This window comes from Pleuronectes platessa, chromosome 9 (genome assembly GCF_947347685.1).
Source record: "Pleuronectes platessa chromosome 9, fPlePla1.1, whole genome shotgun sequence".
In the NCBI taxonomy this organism is placed as follows: domain Eukaryota; kingdom Metazoa; phylum Chordata; class Actinopteri; order Pleuronectiformes; family Pleuronectidae; genus Pleuronectes; species Pleuronectes platessa.
The window spans coordinates 912236-936323 of NC_070634.1; the positions used below are offsets into that span (position 1 = coordinate 912236).

Here is a 24088-nt window from a genome sequence, read left to right on the forward strand (position 1 = left end):
AAACACTAAGTGACTTCATGTACTGATCAGGTCCTGATAACTAGTGATTAGTGTTTATTAGTTCAAATGAGAGCAGGTCAGAGTGGAGGAGGAAACAGAAACTCCAGCTCGGTACAAACCTATGGAGGGTTTTCTTGGCCAAAACTATATATATAAATACATAAATAATTATATAAATACATAAATAAAATGATAAATACATAATTATATAGAGATGTCAGTTGAGAGAGAGAGAGCGAGAGACACACACACACACAGATAGCAACGGCGTACGTGGTTGCACGCGCTGTTACTTCCCTTAGGTTCTGGGTTCATAAATAAGTTTCATGATTCTTTTTTATTATCAACCAATCATATTGATGAATCTGATCCGGGACATATGTGATCAATACATTTTTTCACTGTAGAATTTAGTCGGAGGAGGCTGAGCGGGATTTGATGGAGCAACGTCAAATATCTGTTTTCAAATTCTATATTTATATATATATATAGATATAGTTTTGGCCAACAAAACCCTCCATACGAACCAACTGCTTATGTGTGTATATATATATATATATATATACATACACCTAAAATAAATACAGCAGATCTGTTTGTGTTTTTTATTATTGCACCTTTCCTTCCAGTGTAAACTCAATTGAAAAATTTTTATGAATATATTCATTAAAAATAAATAATTTCAAAGCAAATGTCTACTGTATTGCCTTTATTTTGGGGTTCTGGGAAAAGTTCCCCGAGGGCTTAAAGAGCCATGTGGCCTTTAAATAAAATGCTGAAATGCTGTGGTAACATTGTTTTCATCCCCAGGCTCTCTAATATGGTTTAACACCATAACCAGTGTTTTGCCGGTTCTCACTAGTTCAAAGTTCAGTTCATACAGTTGAAAATAAGCTAATTCATAGTTCTTCTTTTACATTTTTTAACGAAGTTCACAGTTACAAAATTGAATCATTCTGATTAAAAATCGTTTCTTTAATTCTGTATAAAAAAAAATACTCCAGATTATACTGTACTGCAGTCACTGTGACAATACCAGATAGTATTTTATGAGGTAAACAAAGGTTGTGAGTAGCCTGGTCAAAGTGCAATATTCAGCCAACATATCTTAATCTGAACTGTATTGTCATACAGATGTTTTAAAAGGAAATAATAATAATATGATAATATACAGTGGATATAAAAAGTATACACACCCCTGTTAAAATGCAAGGTTTTTGTGATGTAAACAAATGAGACAAAGATAAATAATTTCTGAACTTTTTCCACCTTTAATGTGACTTATAACGTGAACAATTCAGTTGAAAAACAAACTGAAATCTTTTAGGCGGAAAAAAATGAAATAAAAAACTTACAATAACCTGGTTGCATAAGTGTGCATACCATTAACCTAAAACTATGTTGAAGCACCTTTTGATTTTATTACAGCACTCAGTCTTTTGGGATAGGAGTCTTTTAGCATGGCACATCTTGACTTGGCAATATTTGCCAACTCTTCTTTGCAAAAGGGCACCAAATCTGTCAGATTGTGAGGGCATCTCCTGTGCACAGACCTTTTCAGATCACCCCACAGATGTTCAATTGGATTCAGGTCTGGGCTCTGGCTGTGTCATTCCAAAACATGAATCTTCTTCTGGTGAAGCCATGCTTTTGTTGATTTGGATGTATGCTTTTGGTCGTTGTCATGCTGATAGGTGAAATTCCTTCATCTTCAGCTTTCTAACGGAAGCCTGAAGGTTTTGTGCCAAAACTGACTGGTATTTTTTAACTGTTCATAATTCCCTCCACCTTGACTAACTCCCCTGTTCTAGTTGAAGTAAAACAGCCCCAAAGCATGATGCTGCCACCACCATGCTTCACTGCGGGTATGGTGTTCTTTGGGTGATGTGCAGTGTTGTTTTTGCGCCAAACATACCTTTTGGAATTATGGCCAAAAAGTTCAACCTTGGTTTCATCAGACCCTAACACATTTTCCAACATGCTTTCTGGAGACTTCATGTATGTTTTTGCTCAATTTTTCCAGGCTTGGATTTTTTTCTTGGTAAGAAAAGGATTCTGTCTTGCCACCCTACCCCATAGCCCAAACATATGAAGAATACGGAAGATTGTTGTCACAAGTAGTACACAGCCAGTCCTTGCCAGAAATTCCTGCACCTCCTTTAATGTTGCTGTAGGCCTCTTGGAAGCCTCCCTGACCAGTTTTCTTCTTGTCTTTTCATAAATTTTGGAGGGATGTCCAGTTCTTGGTAATGTCACTGTTGTGCCATATTTTCTCCTCTTGATGATGGATGTCTTCACTGTGTTCCATGGTATATCTAGTGCCTTGGAAATTATTTTGTACCCTTCTCCTGACTGATACCTTTCAACAATGAGATCCCTCTGATGCTTAGGAAGCTCTCTGCGGACCATGGCTAGTTGCAACTAAGAGAATGTCAGAAAAATCCTACTAGAACAACTATTGTAGTAATACTGTAAATGATGGCAGGTTTGTACTGACTACTATTTAACATGAGTTTGTATGTGATTGTTTAATTTTGAATACAGATACATCCCCCATTATAAGAGGCTGTGCAAACTTATGCAACTACATTATTTTTGTTTTTTGTTTTTATTTTCCCCCAAAAAGATTTCAGTTTGTTTTTTCAATTGAATTGTTCAAGTTAAAGGTCTCATTTGTTTACATCACAAAAACCTTGCATTTTAACAAGGGTGTGTAGACTTTTTATATCCACTGTATATGATAACTTTTATATTTTTTCTTCACATTGATTTCATTGTTTTGATTACATTTTTCAACGTCTTATTTCATTTTGGTTGCTGTTGTAGTTTTGATGAATGAGTTATGCATTTACTATTATTGTTTCTACCTGCAACTAAAGAATCAGATGTGATGTAACTGAAACAACATCTGTTCAATGTGTAAAGTTTTGTTTTACAATAAGTGAGGGCATGTAACAGCTGTTGATACAGTAATTGAGTATATTTAAAGACATTAACAATAAGTCAAAGAGGCTAAAAGGTTTTTTTCTATCTTTCTGTCAGCCAACACATACTTCTTCATGGTGCAGGCTCAGGGCATCATGTTGAGGGACAATGTAAGGACCATTGGCCAGATGATTCGAGTGTACACCAACACGAACAGTACAGTCAATGGGACAGGTAAGTGATAATCTTATTCATGTTTACTGTATGTTCTATTGCCTGACCTCTTTCCTGGCTAAATCCAGTTGCTCTACCTTTACAGAGTGTAGTATGCCGACATGGTACTGTCTACAGCTTCTTGAATGATTTCTGCTACCAGCTCTGCCTACATGTAACATTATGCATTTAACATGAGATGAACAGACATCACTCAAACCCAGGTTGGCAAGAGGCCATCCAAAGTATGCCAATGCATGTGCAGTTGGAAAGTATTAAAAGTCTCACATGCTGTATTGCACTGCTAGCATCGCATTCACTAACACTGTTGTCATGGGTTGATAGAAAAAGTTTTAGTTGTGATGCAGCTGAAGTTCTTAATTAAAATGCTGCAGAATTGTAGTCCATTAGAAATCAGATCGTAGTGGATACCAGGGGTGGGGTTGAGTATTTCTGATTTGCAAGTGAGATCACCCCTTGGACACGCACATATCAACACAGTTCTGATTGCCTAATGAGAACTGTATGTTCTAGTCATGATATGGCAAAATGATACACAATATTCAGCAAACCTATGACATAACTTGCAAACTGCCGCAACATGTTGTCCAAAATTTATTTAAAACTTTTGTTTTCCAATTTTCCGGTGTTAGAGGCATGATGTGTAACATCACCGCATTGGCGTCTTTTTTTCAGGCTTTCAGGCTCTCCCTTCTACACAGGTTATTGTGAATCAGGTCACCGGGCCTGCTTCAATGTTAGCCTGTGGTCTACATTAGGACTGGGATCAATCTGATCCATTGAAGGCCCCTACATGTGGATCTGCATCAAGTCATCATTCATGGACAATAGCAGTTCTTTTCTCTTTTAAATCTTCAAAGGGATAGTTCACAAATTACTAGTCTGTGCTTGATGTGAAAATGCACTTGTGAGTGCAAGAGAGATTGAACAGCGCTGTACACACCTCTACAATATACCAGTGGTTCAAAACTAAAGGTGTTTTATGTCATGATGAGACAAAATATTTGGATCACTGTTTAAACTGTAAAGCTAAACACCAACTGGAATTGCATGTCATCACCTTGCTTCTGAGCAAACAAAGTCCGGATCTTCTCAAGCAGGCCACCTGGATTTGGCTTTGCATTGTTTGCTTCAAGTTCCTGGTTCTCCTTTTCTTCTTTTTTTTACCCAAAGGTAGCGAAGGGGAGGGGATCACATTGTTCTTCTCCAATGGGATTGTAAAGTAGACAGCCCCTTACACGGTTCACAAAGAGCGTGGCAAAATGTACAGAAAAATTTACTCCCCATTTCTATTTTAATCAAAACATTGGATTAATAATTAATAATTGATGTTTCGATTTGCCACTATTGGTAGGTTTTCCAAACTGGATGCAAGACATCGTAAACTACACACACCACCATAGATTTCATGCGTGAGTATTGCAAGTTCCAACAATTTTCTATCACAATACACTTTTTCTCCCCCTCTCTCTCACTCAAGCACTTAAGGAATATTCACTGAAAGTAAAAATCCGTCCATGCATTTTGCTTTTATGCACGCATGCGCTCACAAACACACACACACACACACACACACACACACACACACACACACACACACAGTAACACAAACATTTTCTCACCAGACGGGTAAACTAATTGCAAATAAAAAACAATCTGGTTTACACTGGGTTCGGCTTATTTGGCACCCTGACTCAGTTATACAATCACACCTATCTTTCCTTAGTGATCATCAAGACCCCTGAAAGAAAACATGAATAAATTAAATCCATAATTATCAAAAACCAATAGACACTTAAGTTTCAAATACTATTTAGAACTTGTTCCACTTAAATACATTTTGTTAAAAAGATATACAACTTTCTTAGGGAATGTGAATGCCTTCCATTCTCCAAGAACTGCACATACACAATTTGACATTCATGAGATATCATTGTCTGCTTTAAACAAAATGGCACCGTCAGAAGGGTAAAATATTTATCAGTTTTACAGTTTGTCAAATAATTTTTTCTAAACATTTGTCATGGTCTTATGTTGTCATTAATTGTAGTCCAGTTTTATAACGTACAGTGATGAGTTGTCTACTGTGTTGAGCCTTGAGCATCAATAAATTCACAGTACATTTGGCAATCAGATTTTTTTAGATATTCATACTAAAATATTGATATTAAGTAAAAAATTATTATAAAACTACCAAGGGGCAAAATATAGTAAATTCACTCATTTAGTCTCATGGAAACAAACTCTATAGATGTGTAGATTGTAGGCACCTTGCTTGAGTTACTACAAATCTCCTTTGATAATCAACTCAGCGATAATATGATGTGTGTGTATGTGATAACTGTATACCCCATTGTTATTGTTGATAATGTTGGTGAGCAAAATCAACAAATCATCTACATATTGTATCAATTTACTGTTCTTGTTCCAGAATGTGGTTAAATACATGTGGGCTATGTTTCAACCCCTGAAGCATTGTAGTGCAGCAATATTGCTTACCTCTATATGTGAATGTAAATAAATGTCTTAATTCTTCAGCCACTGGAAAGCTTAAGGAATCTGAACAAAAATAAATCACCCTAAAAAACTTAACTTCAAGTGGCAAATTAGTGAAAAGTGTGTAAGGATTTGGCACCACAGACGACCAGTCTTAGACCACGTCATTTACTGCGCAAAGGTCATGTACTAGCCGATATTTGTATCCGTCTGCTTTCAATAGTGTGTCTAAAACAGCACTCCTGCATTCAACAATCCTTCAATTGTTTTACTTATCCATCATCTTTATTTTTCAGAGGATACTGAGCATGTCTCAGTAATCTAGTGTTTGGTTCCAGTTCAATTTTCACTGGTTTAGCTGACTTCAACAACCCTACAAAACATTTTCGCATTTTAGAGTTGAGTCAAGTGAAGAAGTGTTTTATGTGAAGCAAGTGTAACTTATTGTGGTTTTCCAACCATGGTTGTCCTACAGACAATTTTGATCATGTACTCATCCAGTGACCAGAAAATCAAGTTCTCTGCCATTCAGTTTTCACTGCGATTCTCATCATTGGCCTGAGGTCACATCTCTCTCTAACAAGTTAACCGGTGTTTGATTGGACACCAAAATTGTTAGCATGACTGTACCATTTTCGGTGGTTAGTCGAACTAGAGGTGTATGAAATGATCTGCATTTATCCCAAGAATCCTACTGTCTTGACAAGTTTTTAAGACATGGGGAGATTTGGACGTACAAATGTGTAAAGAGCAGGGTGCAGGGTACGGAGGCTGGTACCGGCTGGGTGGGGCTGAGAGATGAGTGCCAGACGTTTCAATAACATATTTCTTTGAATGGACTGAGTGAAAAAGTCTGCGGAGTGCAAAAACATACATGAAGTCTCCAAAAAGTATGTGGGAAAATGTGTTATGGTCTGATGAAACCAAAGTTGAACTTTTTGGCCATAATTCCAAAAGGTATGTTTGGCGCAAAACAACACTGCACATCACTCAAAGGACACCGTACCATCAGTGGAGCATGGTGGTGGCAGCATCAGGCTTTGGGGCTGTTTTACTTCAGCTGGAACCGGGGCCTTAGTCAAGGTGGAGGGACTTATGAGCAGTTAAAAAATACCAGGCACAAAGCCTTCAGGCTTCCGTTAGAAAGCTGAAGATGAAGAGGAATTGTACCTATCAGCATGGCAACGAACCAAAGCAGACATCCAAATCAACAAAAGCATGGCTTCACCAGACGAAGATTCATGTTTTGGAATGGCCCAGCCAGACCCAAAACCTGATTCCAATTGAACACCTGTGGGGTGATCTGAAGAGGGTTGTGCACAGGAGATGCCCTCGCAATCTGACAGATTTGGAGCCCTTTTGCAAAGAAGAGTGGGCAAATATTGCCAAGTCAAGATGTGCCATGCTTATACATTCCTACCCCAAAAGACTGAGTGCTGTAATATAGTCCAAAGGTGCTTCAACATAGTTTTAGGTCAAGGGTGTGCACACTTATGCAACCAGGTTATTGTAAGTTTTTTAGTTCATTTTTTTCCGCCTAAAAGATTTCAGTTTGTTTTTCAACTGAATTGTTCACGTTTTAAGTCACTCTAAAGGTGGAAAAGTTTGGACAGGATTTATCTCTGTCTCATTTGTTTACATCACAAAAACCTCTTATTTTAACAGGCGTGTGTAGACTTTTGATATACACTGTATATCAATTCATATTTACAGCATCTGTTCAATTTTCAATATTTAGCTTCTCAGGTCAATAATATGTTTAGAGGAGCTGCTATTGCAGCACAATGTTTTTAATAAAGGCTTTGCCTTGATTAGGGCAATAAATCTGACTATTTCCTTGTTTAAAAGTAGTCCTGTCTACTTAAATAAATACATGTTCTATCAGTACAAAGGCATGCATCTTCTGCTCCTGCAAATATTTCACAATTAACCACCTTTTCTTTTTTAAACAAAATTATGGATTCGGTCAACAGAAAAGCTAGTGCTTTTATTTTGAAATGCCTACAGAAAGTGTTGCAACAATTTGTTTCTGACATAAATGCAAAAGATAAACATTTAAACTAAGGTGAAAGATAATTTTCTCTGTTTATTGTGCTGTGAACCACACCTGTCCATGTCAGTAACGTATTTCCGACACTTCCCAAAACTGTTTCAAAGTAAAGGCACTTCAGCTTTTCACTTCCTGAATCCATTAATTTGTTCTCACGGGGCTTTGGTTGTTAAACAGCTCAGAAGATGCTCATCTTTGTACTGTAGAGACCTGGTGTTTAGTTTGACGGGTTGGCGACCATTGCCCTAGTGTATAGCATGAAGGAGTGCATTTCCCTCTAGTTGTCAATAAAATGGGTAGTGATTGTAACGCAAGACTCTGTGGCCCATAAAGTCCACCCTCGGTGAACGGATTGCATCCTCTAACTTTCCTTTCATCTCCGCATTAAGAAGCTTAAATGGCTTGTCTGCCTCCAGAACCAACTTGTAAGCACGCAAAACTAACTTTGACCACATACAGTGCCTTGCATAAGTATTCACCCCCTTTGGACTTTTCTACATTTTGTCATGGTATAACCACAGATTAAAATTTATTTCATCGTGAGTTTATGTAATGGACCAACACAAAATAGTGCATCATTTGGAAGTGGGGGGAAATATTACATGGATTTCACAATTATTTACAAATAAAAATCTGAAAAGTGTTGAGTGCATATGTATTCACCCCCTTTACTGTGAAACCCCTAACAAAGATCTGGTGCGACTAATTGCATTCACAAGTCACATTTGCAAGTCACATAATTAGTAAATAGGGTCCACCTGTCTGCAATTTAATCTCAGTATAAATACACCTGTTCTGTGACGGACTCAGAGTTTGTTGGAGATCATTACTGAACAAACAGCATCATGAAGACCAAGGAGCTCACCAAACAGGTCAGGGATAAAGTTGTGGAGAAATATGAAGCAGGGTTAGGTTATAAAAAAATATCCAGAGCTTTGAACATCTCTCTGAGCACCATAAAATCCATCATAAGAAAATGGAAAGAATATGGCACAACCGCAAACCTACCAAGAGGAGGCCGTCCACCCAAACTGAAGAGTCGGACAAGGAGAAAATTAATCAGAGAAGCAACCAGGAGGCCCATGGTTACTCTGGAGGAGTTGCAGAGATCCACAGCTGAGGTGGGAGAATCTGTTCACAGGACAACTATTAGTCGTCTACTCCACAAATCTGGCCTTTATGGAAGAGTGGCAAGAAGAAAGCCATTGTTGAAAGGGATCCATAAAAAATCCCGTTTGGAGTTTGCCAGAAGCCACGTGGGAGACACAGCAAACATGTAGAAGAAGGTGCTCTGGTCAGATGAGACCAAAATTGAACTTTTTTGCCTCAATGCAAAACGCTATGTGTGGCGAAAACCCAACACTGCCCATCACCCTGAGCACACCATCCCAACAGTGAAACATGGTGGTGGTAGCATCATGCTGTGGGGATGCTTCTCTTCAGCAGGTACAGGGAAACTGGTCAGAATAGAGGGAAAGATGGATGGAGCCAAATACAGGGAAATCCTTGAAGAAAATCTGATGCAGTCTGCAAAAGACTTGAGACTGGGGCGGAGGTTCATCTTCCAGCAGGACAATGACCCTAAACATACAGCCAGAGCTACAAAGGAATGGTTTGGATTAAAGAATGTTAATGTCTTAAAATGGCCCAGTCAAAGCCCAGACCTCAATCCAATAGAGAATCTATGGCAAGACTTGAAGATTGCGGTTCACAGACGGTCTCCATCCAATCTGACTGAGCTTCATCTTTTTTGCCAAGAAGAATGGACAAACCTTTCCATCTCTAGATGTGCAAAGCTGGTAGAGACATACCCCAAAAGACTTGCAGCTGTAATTGCAGCGAAAGGGGGTTCTACCAAGTATTGACACAGGGGGGTGAATACTTATGCACCCAACAGATGTCAACTTTTTTGTTCTCATTATTGTTTGTGTCACAATAAAATTTATTTTGCACCTCCAAAGTACTATGCATGTTTTGTTGATCAAACGGGAAAAAGTTTATTTAAGTCTATTTGAATTCCAGTTAGTAACAGTGCATAATGGGAAAAAGTCCAAGGGGGGTGAATACTTATGCAAGGCACTGTATCACCATCATAATTCTGGCTTTCATTGGATAAGGTCAAACAAACCTTCTGTGCCTTCCCTACTATATTAAGTGAACACCACCTTAACAGAACACCTCATGTTATTTCAATAAAGCATTGAAGTACGAGTTAACCTCACATCTTTAAAGGATGGCACTAATGCCTGGGCCTGTTCTGTATGTCTTATATGTATACATGTATTGTGATCTGTTTTGTGTTGTTGTTTGGTCTCCTCCTCCTGGTTGACTGGTGATGCCTGCAGGGACCGGAAAGGGGAGCTCCCGGGCAGGACGCGTCAGTGAAGTGGCCAAAGAGGAAGAAGCATCATGGCCGCTCATCTCACCTGGTTCCAATAATAAAATCACCACACCTGTTCCGGATCTCCCATCGGACCTTCCCCTTTAAATAGTCCTTTGTTTTTTGTTAGCGAGAGGAGGTTTTTGGGTAGAGCTGTGGCAGAGCTCTGATTGTTTGATTTGGTTTAGCTTGGGTGTTTGCTGGTGCATTGATTTAGTTTTACCTGTATTATTTGAGTTGTTAGCAGCCTACTTTTGTTTTGTCTTTGTAAGATACTCCGGGGTCTACATATAACACACACGTAGGTTTACTTCTTATTAATACCCCAGGTTAGAGTGAGCAACACCCGCTGTACTTTTTGGTGCTAGGCACCTGTAAAGGGGGGGGGGGGTTCTTTGTGTTCTATTCTTCGGTGCGACTGACAGTCCTTGTTGATCCCTGTATTGCTTTGTGTAAATAAATACTTTCTTTGCTTTATATCGGGTACTGGATTTTGTGTGACTGCACCCTCACTTCCCCAAACCTGTTGCATTTGTTATGTCCTACTCCGAGCCACCAGAGGGCGCAACAATATCTTTCAAAATGTCACCCACACAAGTAAAGAACTCTGACTTCTCTGTGGACTTAATGCATTAATTTGCCTTAACATCATCTTTATTGTATTGTTTTAGGACCACAAGATGCATAACATCATACAATAGTGTCCTCACATTCAGTTGAGTACAAAGGCTTCTTTTAACTGAGGAAATACAATAGTCATACAATAAACCCAAGCAGAATGTCTGCATGCTCCTTGTGTGAACAACAGATGCCCCCCATAGCAGATTAGCAACCCAGCCATCACGCCCTGCCAGTGTGCCCCAGTTGCAGGGCAATATGCCTACTCACATCGGGGCCAGCTTGAGATCTTCTGTGTCCACCCTAGCCTGTAACAGTACGATCCGCCACAGCTGAAAGCCAAGACCATGAAACCAGCCCTTGGGAGGGGACCCAGTGATTCAGCCAAAGAGCCCCACCTGTAGATAATGCATCAACTCATACAAGAACCAGATCATACACAAACACACCGGAACCAACCTGGCAATTCTTCAATCCTCTCACACAATTAATCACTTTTCTAATATACTTTAAATGTTGTCACAGATTCTGTTTCCGCTGCTTTTGTTGTTCATTCAAGTTTTTTTTTAAAAATGTAATAGAGATTTAATGATATCAAAACTCGGATACTGGCCAACTGTACTTTAATACTCCCTGAGCATCGTAGCAAATGTTTTACTATTTATCTTTTGTTATATAGTGTTTTGACTCATGAGTTTTTCTTTTCTTTTCTGTAGACTATCCTGATGGCAGTAACTCCAGTGAATACCTGGTCCAGCCAACTTCATATCTTCCCGAGAACTTCACCTATCACAATAACCTTCCCTGCCCTGAGCGATTGCCTTCTATGAGTGAGTAGACTGGTACCCAGCACCAGAAAAGTGTTGTTTCAGGAGGTCAATGAATTAATTCATTCAAGTTTTTTATTTAAAAAGACCGTTACTGCTCTCTCTGCTTTGCTGCATCATTGTTTAGCTTGGAAAAAATAAAAAGCTTTTAGAAAGCAGGTGCTCTTATCTCAGGAAATATGCTAATCCTTTTTGGTGACATTACTTAATCCAATCATGATAATACCAGCTCTCCATCCACTAGATAATATGGTTGGCCAGTGAAAATTTGAAGTGCTGTAATCTTTTAACAGTACCACTTATTAATGCATGATAAATAATAATAATTGATGTGGTTTATATTATCTTATTGATACATTTATAGTGGCAGGTAAAGCCACAGACTCCTTCAAACATGAATGTCTTGTGTTTTCCTGTAGTGATTTCTTTTTTATTTGTTTTTTGTTTATTGTTGCTCATGTATCTGTGGAACCTTGAACCAAAAACTCTTCACAGACGGCCTAATGGAAGTGAACATGACAGAGATCCCTATGGAGGCTTTAGAACTAAAGTTCTCCAAGTTTTTTGACATTGAATTCGGAGGCCGTTGGAAACCAAAGGACTGCAGACCTCACTGGAAGGTTGGTTTTTAGATTTTACATTTACAGATAACACTGTTTTTAATTTAAGGCTTACCAGAATGCTTCATAGCTTTGACCGTTGCCATTGTAAGAATGTCCAAATCAGTTTTTAATTGCTGTTTTTTTGGTTTTATTATGATTATTATTATGCATGCATTACCACAGAAATACCCAAATATATTAACGAAGAAGTACAACATATTTCATTATTAAGTTACAGCAACACTTGCAAGATGTGAAAAAATCCAGCACCTATAATAACGTTATAATTGTATACAGCCCACTTTGAAACCAGCTGGGGAGAGTGGGTGATTCACGCCTCCGAATGTTGGGGGTTTGATCCCTGGCTCATCCATTCCATGTCAAATTGTTGTTAGACAAGATACTGAAACCCTAATTGTGCCTGATGGAGCTATCAGTGTCTGAGTTTATACATGAATTTGTGTGCAAGTGGGTGAGTTGTAAGTACACTCCATTTACATTATACAAAATGCATTCATATTATAAGCATATATTGATTCGTACTTACATATTTGTGTTGTAGGTAGCCATCCTAATTCCATTTAGAAACCGCCATGAACATCTCCCCATCCTCTTCCACCACCTCATCCCAATGCTGCAGAGACAGCGGCTGCAGTTTGCCTTCTACGTCATTGAACAGGTGCAGTGTATTGATGTCTGAGTGTACTACAGTGTATGGTGAGGCATTTTTTGTTTTAGTTAGGGCTGCTGCACACTATAGGATAATCAGGCCAATTTTAGACCCGATTCGTCTAGTGTGCACTAGGCATAAAAGTCAGATATTCAGCTGAATGAAAACGTTTTAAGCTCATGCTGTATAAATGATTTATAGTCAAAAGAAGTTTAAAAAAAAAGTAAAAAAAGGCATTTGTTGCAATGAAGGCAGTTGCTGATATTGAACAAGGTTTTAGATTATTTACTTTCATTATACATAGCAAAAATAAATGGTATATTTTATGGTATATGCTTTCACATATGTATGTGTTTAGAGTGGGAGCCAACCCTTTAATAGAGCTATGCTCTTTAACGTGGGATTCCTAGAGGCCATGAAGGACGTGGACTGGGACTGCTTTATCTTTCACGATGTTGACCACATCCCTGTGAACGATCGAAACTATTACGGCTGTGGTCAGATGCCACGCCACTTTGCTGCCAAGCTGGACAAATACATGTACATGTGAGTGCATTATATATATAAAGATTACTTCACACATCAGTGGGATCCTAACCTCCACTCTGGGATATTATTTGGAAATCGTAGAGTGATCTCCAATGAGCTCTGTTCACATGATGGCACATTCACGTTCACTGTAGACATTTTACGCACGCACACACACACACATACAGACACACACACACTATAAAACTAAAGTCGCACTTGATGATACACGCACAGTGTTAGAAGATATTATTCAAAATGATTAATGACGCAACTCTGCTGATTAATTGTATATGAACACAATAGAAGGGACAGTTATTTATTGAACGAGCAAAAATAACGCAGTTGGTTTTAATGTTAATGATGAAGTGGATCAATAATCTGGCTTCAGTTCACCACCTCACACCTGCATCGCCATTTTCCCTTTGCCAAAAGTGTAAGTGTTAACGTACAAGTGCACACATTCTCCCATGAAGTTTATTTTTCTAGATCATAACTTTGCGTGAAAAGTGACTTACACATCTTTCCGACCCCCTTGTGTGCATACGCAACGGTTATAAATGACGTTATTAGATATGACTGATGACTGAGGCGCAAGGTCAGTCAGGGTGATCTGCCTCCTGCTGTGAGACTCGAATCAATAGCTTACTCGCTCTGGACTCTTACTTACTGCTGCTTATTGTCATGGACTGATTCAGCCTGTTTATAATAATTCTTTCCCAGATTTACACTGAGGGTTCTTCATGGTGTTGTGGTTGTTAATGCTTTTGTTTCTGTGATCAGTTCCAATGTTCAAGATGCTTGTCTTTTCCTTACACAGAGAGACTATTTTATTTATTTTTTCATTCGACAAATGTGGAAGACTTTAAGGACGTAGTGCCTCAAACGAGTGTTGTGTTCTCTGGAGAAGGATGAGTTGGTTTCTGGTCATATTGTTAAGTAAAGCTTCATTCAATTTATTTTATGTACAAGTTTTGTTTGTTTTTGAGCAAATAAAAGTGGTTTGACAATATAAAAAATCAAATCTCTCTCAGAGGGGCAGTAAATTACTGACAGAGCTGGATAAAACTTAAATATAAAAATATATTTTTTAGATGCCAAACATATAAGCACATTTCTTGATCACTTTAACTGAATTATTAAACAGCATTTGTTTAGGAACTATTCTTTCCCAAGCTTTTTAATCCTTGTAAACAGTTGATCCCTATATCGGTGATCACTATAAGCTGTTTCCATTGGTTATCATAAAAAAAATATAAGATTGCTGTGGATATTTTGACATTTTTACCTCATGTTTATTGTTATTTCCAGTCTTCCATACAGTGAATTCTTTGGTGGTGTGAGTGGACTCACTGTGGACCAGTTCCGCAAGATTAATGGCTTTCCCAATGCCTTCTGGGGCTGGGGAGGAGAAGATGATGACTTGTGGAACAGGTTAGTGTCCAAAAAAGGGGAGGTAGAGTGGATACCTTCAGCCCTTTGAAGATTTATGTAGGAGTCCAAAGGGTTCAAGTTTTTTCAATACCGCATTTTCTAGTTTTTCTTATTGCAGTATAACAGCACAACACTACACAGACTGACACAAGTTTTAATTATTTCATACTTTTTGACCTACATTAGTTTATTTTAAAGCAACAGTAGAGAAAAGGTGCAGGAGGGTACCCTCTGCTGGAAAGTCTGGCAAGTAATTTGAGACGGCCTGAGACTTGTATATAGTCCAGACCACAAGGATTTCAGCGGGGCAGCAGAGGCCCAGGAGGACCGCTGCCCCCCCCTCGTCATATGTAGGGCAGACGTGTGGAAATCTCTCAACCGGATCAACACGCGAAAGGCACCTGGACCTGATGGCATCCCTGGCCGAGCTCTCAAGGTGTGTGCAGATCAGCTGGCAGATGTGTTCACAGACATCTTCAACCTGTCACTGCTCCAGTCTGTTGTCCCTGCATGCTTCAAGAAGACCATCATTGTCCCTGTTCCCCAAAAAACAAAAATCCTCTGCCTGAACAACTACCGCCCAGTAGCACTCACTTCCATCATCATGAAGTGCTTTGAGCGGCTGGTCCACCCAATCATCACTTCCTCCCTCCCTGACTCTCTGGACCCTCTTCAGTTCGCCTACAGGTCAAATAGGTCGACTGCAGATGCCATCTCCCTCACCCTCCACACTGCCCTCTCCCACCTGGACCAGAGGGACACATATGTGAGTATGCTGTTCATCGACTACAGTTCAGCATTCAACACCATCGTGCCCCTGAAGCCCCAGGGCTGCGTGCTCAGTCCTCTCCTGTACTCCCTGTTCACGCATGACTGTGTGGCCACCCACAGCTCCAACACCATCGTCAAGTTTGCTGATGACACCACTGTCATAGGCCTGATCACCGGCGAAGATGAGAAGGCCTACAGAGAGGAGGTCAGAGCCCTGACATCTTGGTGCCAGGACAACAACCTCCATCTCAACGTCAGCAAAACGAAGGAGCTGATCGTGGACTACAGGAAGAGACAAGGAGTGGAAGACGCCCCCCTCTCCATCAACAGGACCACGGTGGAGCGAGTCAGCAGCTTCAAGTTCCTCGGGGTCCACATCACTGATGACCTGACCTGGACCCATCACACAGACTCCATCAGGAAGACGGCCAGGCAGCGGCTCTTCTTCCTCCGCAGGCTGCGGAAGCTCCTCATGGACTCCAGGATTCTCTGCAACCTCTACAGGTGCACAATAGAGAGCATCCTGACTGGCTGCATCACCGCCTGGTATGGCAACTGCACCGCCCTGAACCGTAAGGCTCTACAGAGGGTGGTGAAGTCTGCCAAGCACATCACCAGGACGGCGCTACCATCCATAGAGGACCTCTACACCCAGCGGTGCAGGAAGAAGAGCAGCCGGATTATTAAAGACCCCTTTCACCCCATCCATAAACATTTTTGCCTGCTGCCGTCTGACCGACGGACCGCAGCATCCGGGCCCGCACCACCAGGCTCAGAGACAGTTTCATCCCCCAGGCCATAAGACTTTTTAACTTCTCTGAACTGCAATAATTCCACCAGACGAGCACCCTGACATATTTGCATATTGCACATAAATGCACTATTGTTTTATTTTCTCTTCAGCTGTTTATATATATATTTAGATATATATACTTTATTTCTATTTTATACTATTTCTATTTTATTTTAGAGGTTGTAATTACTTGAGCATTGCTAGAAGAGAGCCTGTGACTCAAGCATTTCACTGCCAGCGACTGCTTAATGTTATTGTTGTGCATTTGATAATATAAATCTTGAATCTTCAATCCTGAGTTAGTCATTTATTGTTCTTGAGGGTTCACAGATAAGAATAACATAATATACACATATGTATGTATTAAATGTGTAACAGAGAGGGGGCCTGATTTTCAAAACACTATGGAGTAGGGCAGGGCAACTAATTGAATTTCAATTACGATTATGGCTTACAACGATTATGAAAACCAAGTTATCGACATAAACCAAATTATTATCCCACGTTTTGTTTTGCTATGACGGTCTCCTTTTGTCGTGCCTTATGAAGCTCTGGCCACACTGCCTCCGTGAGAGTTGCGTCGCTACACCACGGTTGTGCTGTGTATTTGTTGCGGTTGTCTGTTGTTTACACTGGAAGTGTTTTTGCTGTGTGTCTGCAGCAGCGCTGCAATCTGATGTTTCTGTTATAACTACTGTATTTTCTTGATCAAAAGTCGGGCTGTGTAGGCACACATAATATGCCCAGTATCCTTGTACCGTGCTGTATACCCCTGCCGCATTTCCTCCTTCCTCCATCCCCCTGAACCTTAGTGCACACTAATCAGAAGTTATTAGGACCTGAACAGTACTTGAAGTTTACTTTGTGTTTCTTTGATTCACTCTCGAGTTTATAAGACATGTACAAAATGTCCAACATTTCACCATGAGATGTAATGTGACGTGCACAGCCAGGACATCACAATTAAATTCACAATAACGATCCAGAGTTATGATCCGACATCATCGATAAATAACAAAATGTGCTTGTCAGTTTGTGTGAAGTGCGACAGAGACCAGCAGACACTCACTCCTGCAGACAGGTGAGAAATGCAGAGCTTGGACAGGGCTTGGAAACTTTAAAGTTAAACCAAATTGTTACAGCCAAAAGTTTCAGTCCGATTGATTTCATACTGACATTTCTCAGTTTTCCTTAGTTTTGAGCTAAAAATCATGTATGATAACCTCCATTTGTGGCTTTTAGAGCAGTTTAAGCACAAAAAAGTCGATGGAATTCTGTACTGCTCCACTGTCACTCTTTTAGGTTAGAGTACTTAAGTCCCATTCATCCGATTTTTGAGAATAATTTCACACATGTATGTGAAACAACGAGGGGCTCTTTTATTGAAATATTCTCGGGGGCACCCTTCAGTCATTTGGCCACACCCATGCTCAACAGCCATTTTAAAAATGAAGTTGGGCCAATCTTGATAAATTTGCAAAGTTTAATGAGTTTTCCAGTACCTAGCCATTAAAAAACATCCTTAGAGTAATTAGGGGGCGCTATTTTATTGAGAGGCTGTTTTCCTTTAAACCAGGGGTCTTCAACGTTTTTCAGGCCAAGGACCCCAAACTGATGGAGAGATGGAGCAGGGACCCCCTACTATATATATTGTAAAAAATTGTGTTTTATATTAAGCTGGGCCTAGTGCCATATATAAACATAGCTACCCTGTTATTGTGCATTCAATACTAAGCTATTCAAATATAACACGGGTTCATATATTCATGTTTTTAATTTAAACATGTGCTAGGTACAGGGTGGCCATGCCACTGCCATTTATAAACATACATCTTGCATACAACACTGAGCTGTTAAAGTAATTCACAGATTCATGTTTTTATTTTAAACATACATGCAGAAGAGACAGTGAATCCTCAAGCAATTTGTGGATAGCACACATACTCCGACATCAGTAAAATGTTTGACCCTGATGGGTAGCACACAACTTATCTAATCTTGGACGGATGGAGGTTGTCAGGCAGAGGGTCAAATCAGCCTTTCAATATGTTGGATGCATGTTGATGTGTATTTAAAGACATTTAAATTTGTGGGGAAAAAATTGTTTAGAAAATAAATCTAAAATTATAAAAAAAATAAGAAATTGTCTAATCAACCAAACATTTCGCGACACCCCTGCAATACCTCCGCGGACCCCCTAGGGGTCGCGGACCCCCTGTTGAAGACCTCTGCTTTAAACCATTGTCCTACGGGGAATTTGCTTCATTTGAAAGCCTAACATTTTGTGTTACATGCATCCTCCTTTTTTATTACTTCTAGTCTACCAGCCTCTCAAACCAAATTGCAATTTTCTCTCTGAATACTCAGTTCAGCTCTCTCTACTTCTGCCTAATTATGACCGGATCTGCATTATTGGTGATTTTAATATTGTTTTGCAGGTGATACTCTGGCAGGGGAATTTCTTACCCCTTAGAATCACTTATTTTAGTTTTACACCCCATTGGGCCAACCCATGACAAGGGCCATACTCTCGATCTTGTTATATCATTTGACCTGAAGATCTTATTAATACCTGTGTATATGATCTCTTTTGTGTTACGTATAATTTATATTCTCCCTCACCGCCCGAAATTAAACTGGCCCCCATTAGCTCTCACATTATTAATTCAACAACAGCTGGCAAATTTTCATATGCATTCTTATGACTCTCTTGGGCCCTGCCCCACATACAGTAACTGACATTGAACACCTGGTGAACTCCTTTAATAATCTCTGACTGGCAGCATTGGATGCAGTCGCCCCAATCGGAACTAGTGTCAAATCTGAACTGTGGTTAAGTGACATCACCCGCTTCTAAGGAGGAAGGTGCGTAAAGTGGAGCTCAAATGGAAAGCCAGCAAACTTTATGTTAATTAAGAACACATGAAGGACTTCATATAAAAATATAATGCTGCTATGGAAAAAGCACGGGCAAACTACTTTTCCAACTTCATCTATCAGAATTTTCCAAACTCTAAAGTTTTCAAAACACTTTAACGAATTGTGGGATCCATGACTAACAGTACCCCCATGGCCTTCCTGCCCTTGAGCCCTCTAGACCAGTTAACATCCCATTCCTCAGCTCCTTTTTTACCAGTGACTCTTCCTGAACTCTGACTGATATGGTAACTCTTAGTCCTTTCAATCTAGCAATTAGAAATAGCTCCTTGACATCTGCCTTCTACCCTGCTAATTTCAAAACTGCTCTAGTTGAACTACTCCTCAAAAAACCCAACCTAGACCTCTTCACTCTCAATAATAACAGCCCTCTTTCAAAATATCAGTCTTAATTTGATGCATTCCAATCTGGTTTTCGGTCCCTCTACATTACAGAAACTGCTCTTTTGAAAATACGCAATGACCTTCTTTTGCATGAAGATGCTGGTAAATTATCCATCCTCGTTCTTTTGAATATCAGGTCTGCTTTCAATACTGTAGACCTCCCCATACCATTTTTTTTCTCAGAATTATTTTTATTAAGTTTTCACATTAAACACAAATACCTCATATCCCCTCCCAACTTCGAACCCAAGTGCCATGCCTGAGGGAATATCGCATTCTTTGAATTGTATAATAAGTTGGCCAGCAGGGAGTCAAAGGACAATGTGCGAGCCTTGGTTGGAGTCAGACGTGGGTCAACCTCTCTGGTGGTGCTGAAAAGTTCGACCAGAAGGTTAGGGTCGACAAATAAGAGTTTCTTGTAAAAAGGCAATAGAAACTTAGAATTGCTCGACGTGTGATAGCACTTTCTTTCTCTCCTAATAGGGTGGTTAAAACCCTTGACGTTCCAGCTGAAAAAATCTAGGAGGCTAATCCTTCTCCTTAACTGAAAATGTAGATTGGTAAACAGGCCAAATTACCCCCCGCCCAGATTAAACCCGGGTATACTTTGGCCCGGGCCAGAGAATAACCCGGGGATAAACTGTCCTTGGCCAAACTATACCCGGGGGAGTAAAACAGCCTAGACCATACTATACCCCTCCAGGCCAGAGTATACCCAAGGGGATAAACTGCCCTAGGCCAAACTATACAGTGCCTTGCATAAGTATTCACCCCCCTTGGACTTTTTCCCATTATGTACTGTTACTAACTGGAATTCAAATAGACTTAAATAAACTTTTTCCCGTTTGATCAACAAAACATGCATAGTACTTTGGAGGTGCAAAATAAATTTTATTGTGACACAAACAATAATGAGAACAAAAAAGTTGACATCTGTTGGGTGCATAAGTATTCACCCCCCTGTGTCAATACTTGGTAGAACCCCCTTTCGCTGCAATTACAGCTGCAAGTCTTTTGGGGTATGTCTCTACCAGCTTTGCACATCTAGAGATGGAAAGGTTTGTCCATTCTTCTTGGCAAAAAAGATGAAGCTCAGTCAGATTGGATGGAGACCGTCTGTGAACCGCAATCTTCAAGTCTTGCCATAGGTTCTCTATTGGATTGAGGTCTGGGCTTTGACTGGGCCATTTTAAGACATTAACATTCTTTAATCCAAACCATTCCTTTGTAGCTCTGGCTGTATGTTTAGGGTCATTGTCCTGCTGGAAGATGAACCTCCGCCCCAGTCTCAAGTCTTTTGCAGACTGCATCAGATTTTCTTCAAGGATTTCCCTGTATTTGGCTCCATCCATCTTTCCCTCTATTCTGACCAGTTTCCCTGTACCTGCTGAAGAGAAGCATCCCCACAGCATGATGCTACCACCACCATGTTTCACTGTTGGGATGGTGTGCTCAGGGTGATGGGCAGTGTTGGGTTTTCGCCACACATAGCGTTTTGCATTGAGGCCAAAAAGTTCAATTTTGGTCTCATCTGACCAGATCACCTTCTTCCACATGTTTGCTGTGTCTCCCACATGGCTTCTGGCAAACTCCAAACGGGATTTTTTATGGATCCCTTTCAACAATGGCTTTCTTCTTGCCACTCTTCCATAAAGGCCAGATTTGTGGAGTAGACGACTAATAGTTGTCCTGTGGACAGATTCTCCCACCTCAGCTGTGGATCTCTGCAACTCCTCCAGAGTAACCATGGGCCTCCTGGTTGCTTCTCTGATTAATTTTCTCCTTGTCCGACTCTTCAGTTTGGGTGGACGGCCTCCTCTTGGTAGGTTTGCGGTTGTGCCATATTCTTTCCATTTTCTTATGATGGATTTGATGGTGCTCAGAGAGATGTTCAAAGCTCTGGATATTTTTTTATAACCTGCTTCATATTTCTCCACAACTTTATCCCTGACCTGTTTGGTGAGCTCCTTGGTCTTCATGATGCTGTTTGTTCAGTAATGATCTCCAACAAACTCTGAGTCCGTCACAGAACAGGTGTATTTATACTGAGATTAAATTGCAGACAGGTGGACCCTATTTACTAATTATGTGACTTGCAAATGTGACTTGTGAATGCAATTGGTCGCACCAGATCTTTGTTAGGGGTTTCACAGTAAAGGGGGTGAATACATATGCACTCAACACTTTTCAGATTTTTATTTGTAAATAATTGTGAAATCCATGTAATATTTCCCCCCACTTCCAAATGATGCACTATTTTGTGTTGGTCCATTACATAAACTCACGATGAAATAAATTTTAATCTGTGGTTATACCATGACAAAATGTAGAAAAGTCCAAAGGGGGTGAATACTTATGCAAGGCGCTGTACATGGTGGATATGTGGTTGATTTAGCTCTAAGGTCAGGTAGGCATAGTAGTTGTATTGTGCTATCAAGGCATTTGAATCTTCAAAATTTAACTTGATATTCTGTTAGATTATGATAATTTACACTGAATTAATTGGAATTCAGCTGTAGGCATATACTAGGAGATTTTTATATATGTTAGAGACTAATTGTATCCACAATTTAAGTACTGCAAACTAGACTATATTGCAGTTGTAGACACAACACAGGGGATCCCTGGGCCTTAGAAGGGAAGGAAATGAGTGAAATGTGGCTAATAAATGTGACTTAAACTAGACTAAAATTAATGAGTTTTCATAAATGTTCTGAGTTTCCATCGACGGAAACTAGACTAAAAGTAAGAAGGATAAAAATAACTAAATGTGACAAAAACTAATATGCATTTTCGTCTAAAGACTAAGACTAAATCTAAAATAGCTGCCAAAATTAACACTGGTGATAACAACGTTAGTATTGTTGTAGCGAGCTAGACAGTTTAATCAGACCTGATTTAACTAATCAATAGCTATCTTGGAATGAAAAAAGTATGTCGGGCTGTCCAAATATTCCAAAATGCTTAATAACTAAATAAGCTGGCCCAGGAGTTAGACATTTTACCTTACTGGCCACCAAAGAGCATGACAAGTCTTTCATACATGCAAAGCAGCTCACAGAAATATATCCCAACTTGTGTATTACTCTGCGGATCAGTGCAACGCTACCAGTAACAGTAGCTTCAGCCAAGAGGAGTTTTTTCTAATTAAAACTGTTGAAAACGAGGTCAATCATGGCTCAAGAACGCCTCAGTGGTTAACCATGAGGTTGGTAGCCAGATTTCATACGATGATGTGATTGATGACTTTCAGTGGCGATTATAGCCTGAAATTTCTGGTGGGGCAATAATGTATGATGTCATGTCACCGTCCAAAAAATAGAGGTAGCTGATTATTATAAGCAGTAGGCCTATATAGACCAGTAAGATATACTATGCGCTGCATTTTGAGTGCCAGCAGGGAGCAGAAATCCTATTTCAAATACATTTCACATGCTTTTGCGTTCAGCGCGACACAAAGATGTTGCCTATAATACAGCATTAAAGTAAAATGATTGCAACAAAGTAAAAAAAATGTAGCCAGGCACAGAGACAACGATACCTGCTCATCACTACTAACACATAAATACAAAATAACTTGACTTACCACAGAAACAGGAGCGCAGACGTCTTTAGCTTCTCTGTCCGGAGAACAAGCAGAACATCAAACCATATTATTCATCCGATATGTGAGTGAAACCTCTCCACAGACTCAGGTCGTGTTAACTGACGGGGGATAGCCTGTTAGCGTGTTAGCTCAGGTGAAGCCGAGCAGGCAACAGGCTAGGAGCTGGAGTCGCATTTCGCATTATTAGAGTCGAGTTGCTAGGCATATTTCGTGGGGCACAACTGAAAGTGCCCCATCTCCCAATGTTAACTTTGGCCTGTGTGGTTCACGCTCATTGGTGTTTCCATGGCAACAGTCTTAACTGATGACTTTGCAGCAAGGAAGGCCAGAAGGATTGCATTTTAACCCTTGAAGGGTGATGCTAGGGAGTGGAATGTAAATTTATTATTTATTTGTTTGTTTATTTTGTGTATTCCATTTTGATTATTAAATACGTGTAACATATTTTACAATATATCATTTTAATTGAAAGCAAACTTGCATATATTTAATTTCTTGTTATTGTAATTATTATTGTTTGCTAGCTAAGTTGTCATTTGTTTTTATTCTTTAGTGTGCACTTTGCATTTCTTCTTAGCTCTCATTCTTGTGATAAATAAAGGTGCAGTGCTTTACTGTAGAACTGTTAAGAAGTTTTGAACTTTTCTTTTTTGGGGGGAGGCGCCAGGGGTGAAGCTTGCCTATATAAGCCATGCTTAATGCAAGCAGAGGATTAGAGTTTGCTGAAGGAGGTGGGATAGCTGCTTCATCTAACACCAAACTCTTTAGTTGACCAATTTTGACAACAATGGAAGATCAACTGTATGACCAGATTTTGAGATTCTACACTGCA

At 39.8% G+C, this 24088-nt stretch overlaps 1 protein-coding gene across 7 annotated transcripts in view; it reads left to right on the forward strand.

Annotated features, from left to right (window-relative positions):
- The window catches only part of b4galt6 (UDP-Gal:betaGlcNAc beta 1,4- galactosyltransferase, polypeptide 6), a 55825-nt gene that overhangs the window by 4407 nt on the left and 27330 nt on the right, over positions 1-24088 (forward strand). For 4 of the 7 annotated variants that reach the window (XM_053431110.1, XM_053431107.1, XM_053431109.1 and 1 more), the window contains exons 2-7: positions 3043-3159; positions 11420-11533; positions 12026-12150; positions 12695-12811; positions 13161-13348; positions 14642-14764. In XM_053431110.1, coding sequence (XP_053287085.1) covers positions 3060-3159; positions 11420-11533; positions 12026-12150; positions 12695-12811; positions 13161-13348; positions 14642-14764 — 767 coding nt within the window. In that variant the 5' untranslated portion in view covers positions 3043-3059. Of the gene's footprint in view, positions 1-3042; positions 3160-3834; positions 4424-4513; positions 4572-11419; positions 11534-12025; positions 12151-12694; positions 12812-13160; positions 13349-14641; positions 14765-24088 lie in introns of all 7 variants that reach the window. The other 3 variants (XM_053431113.1, XM_053431112.1, XM_053431114.1) reach the window with 2 other exon arrangements.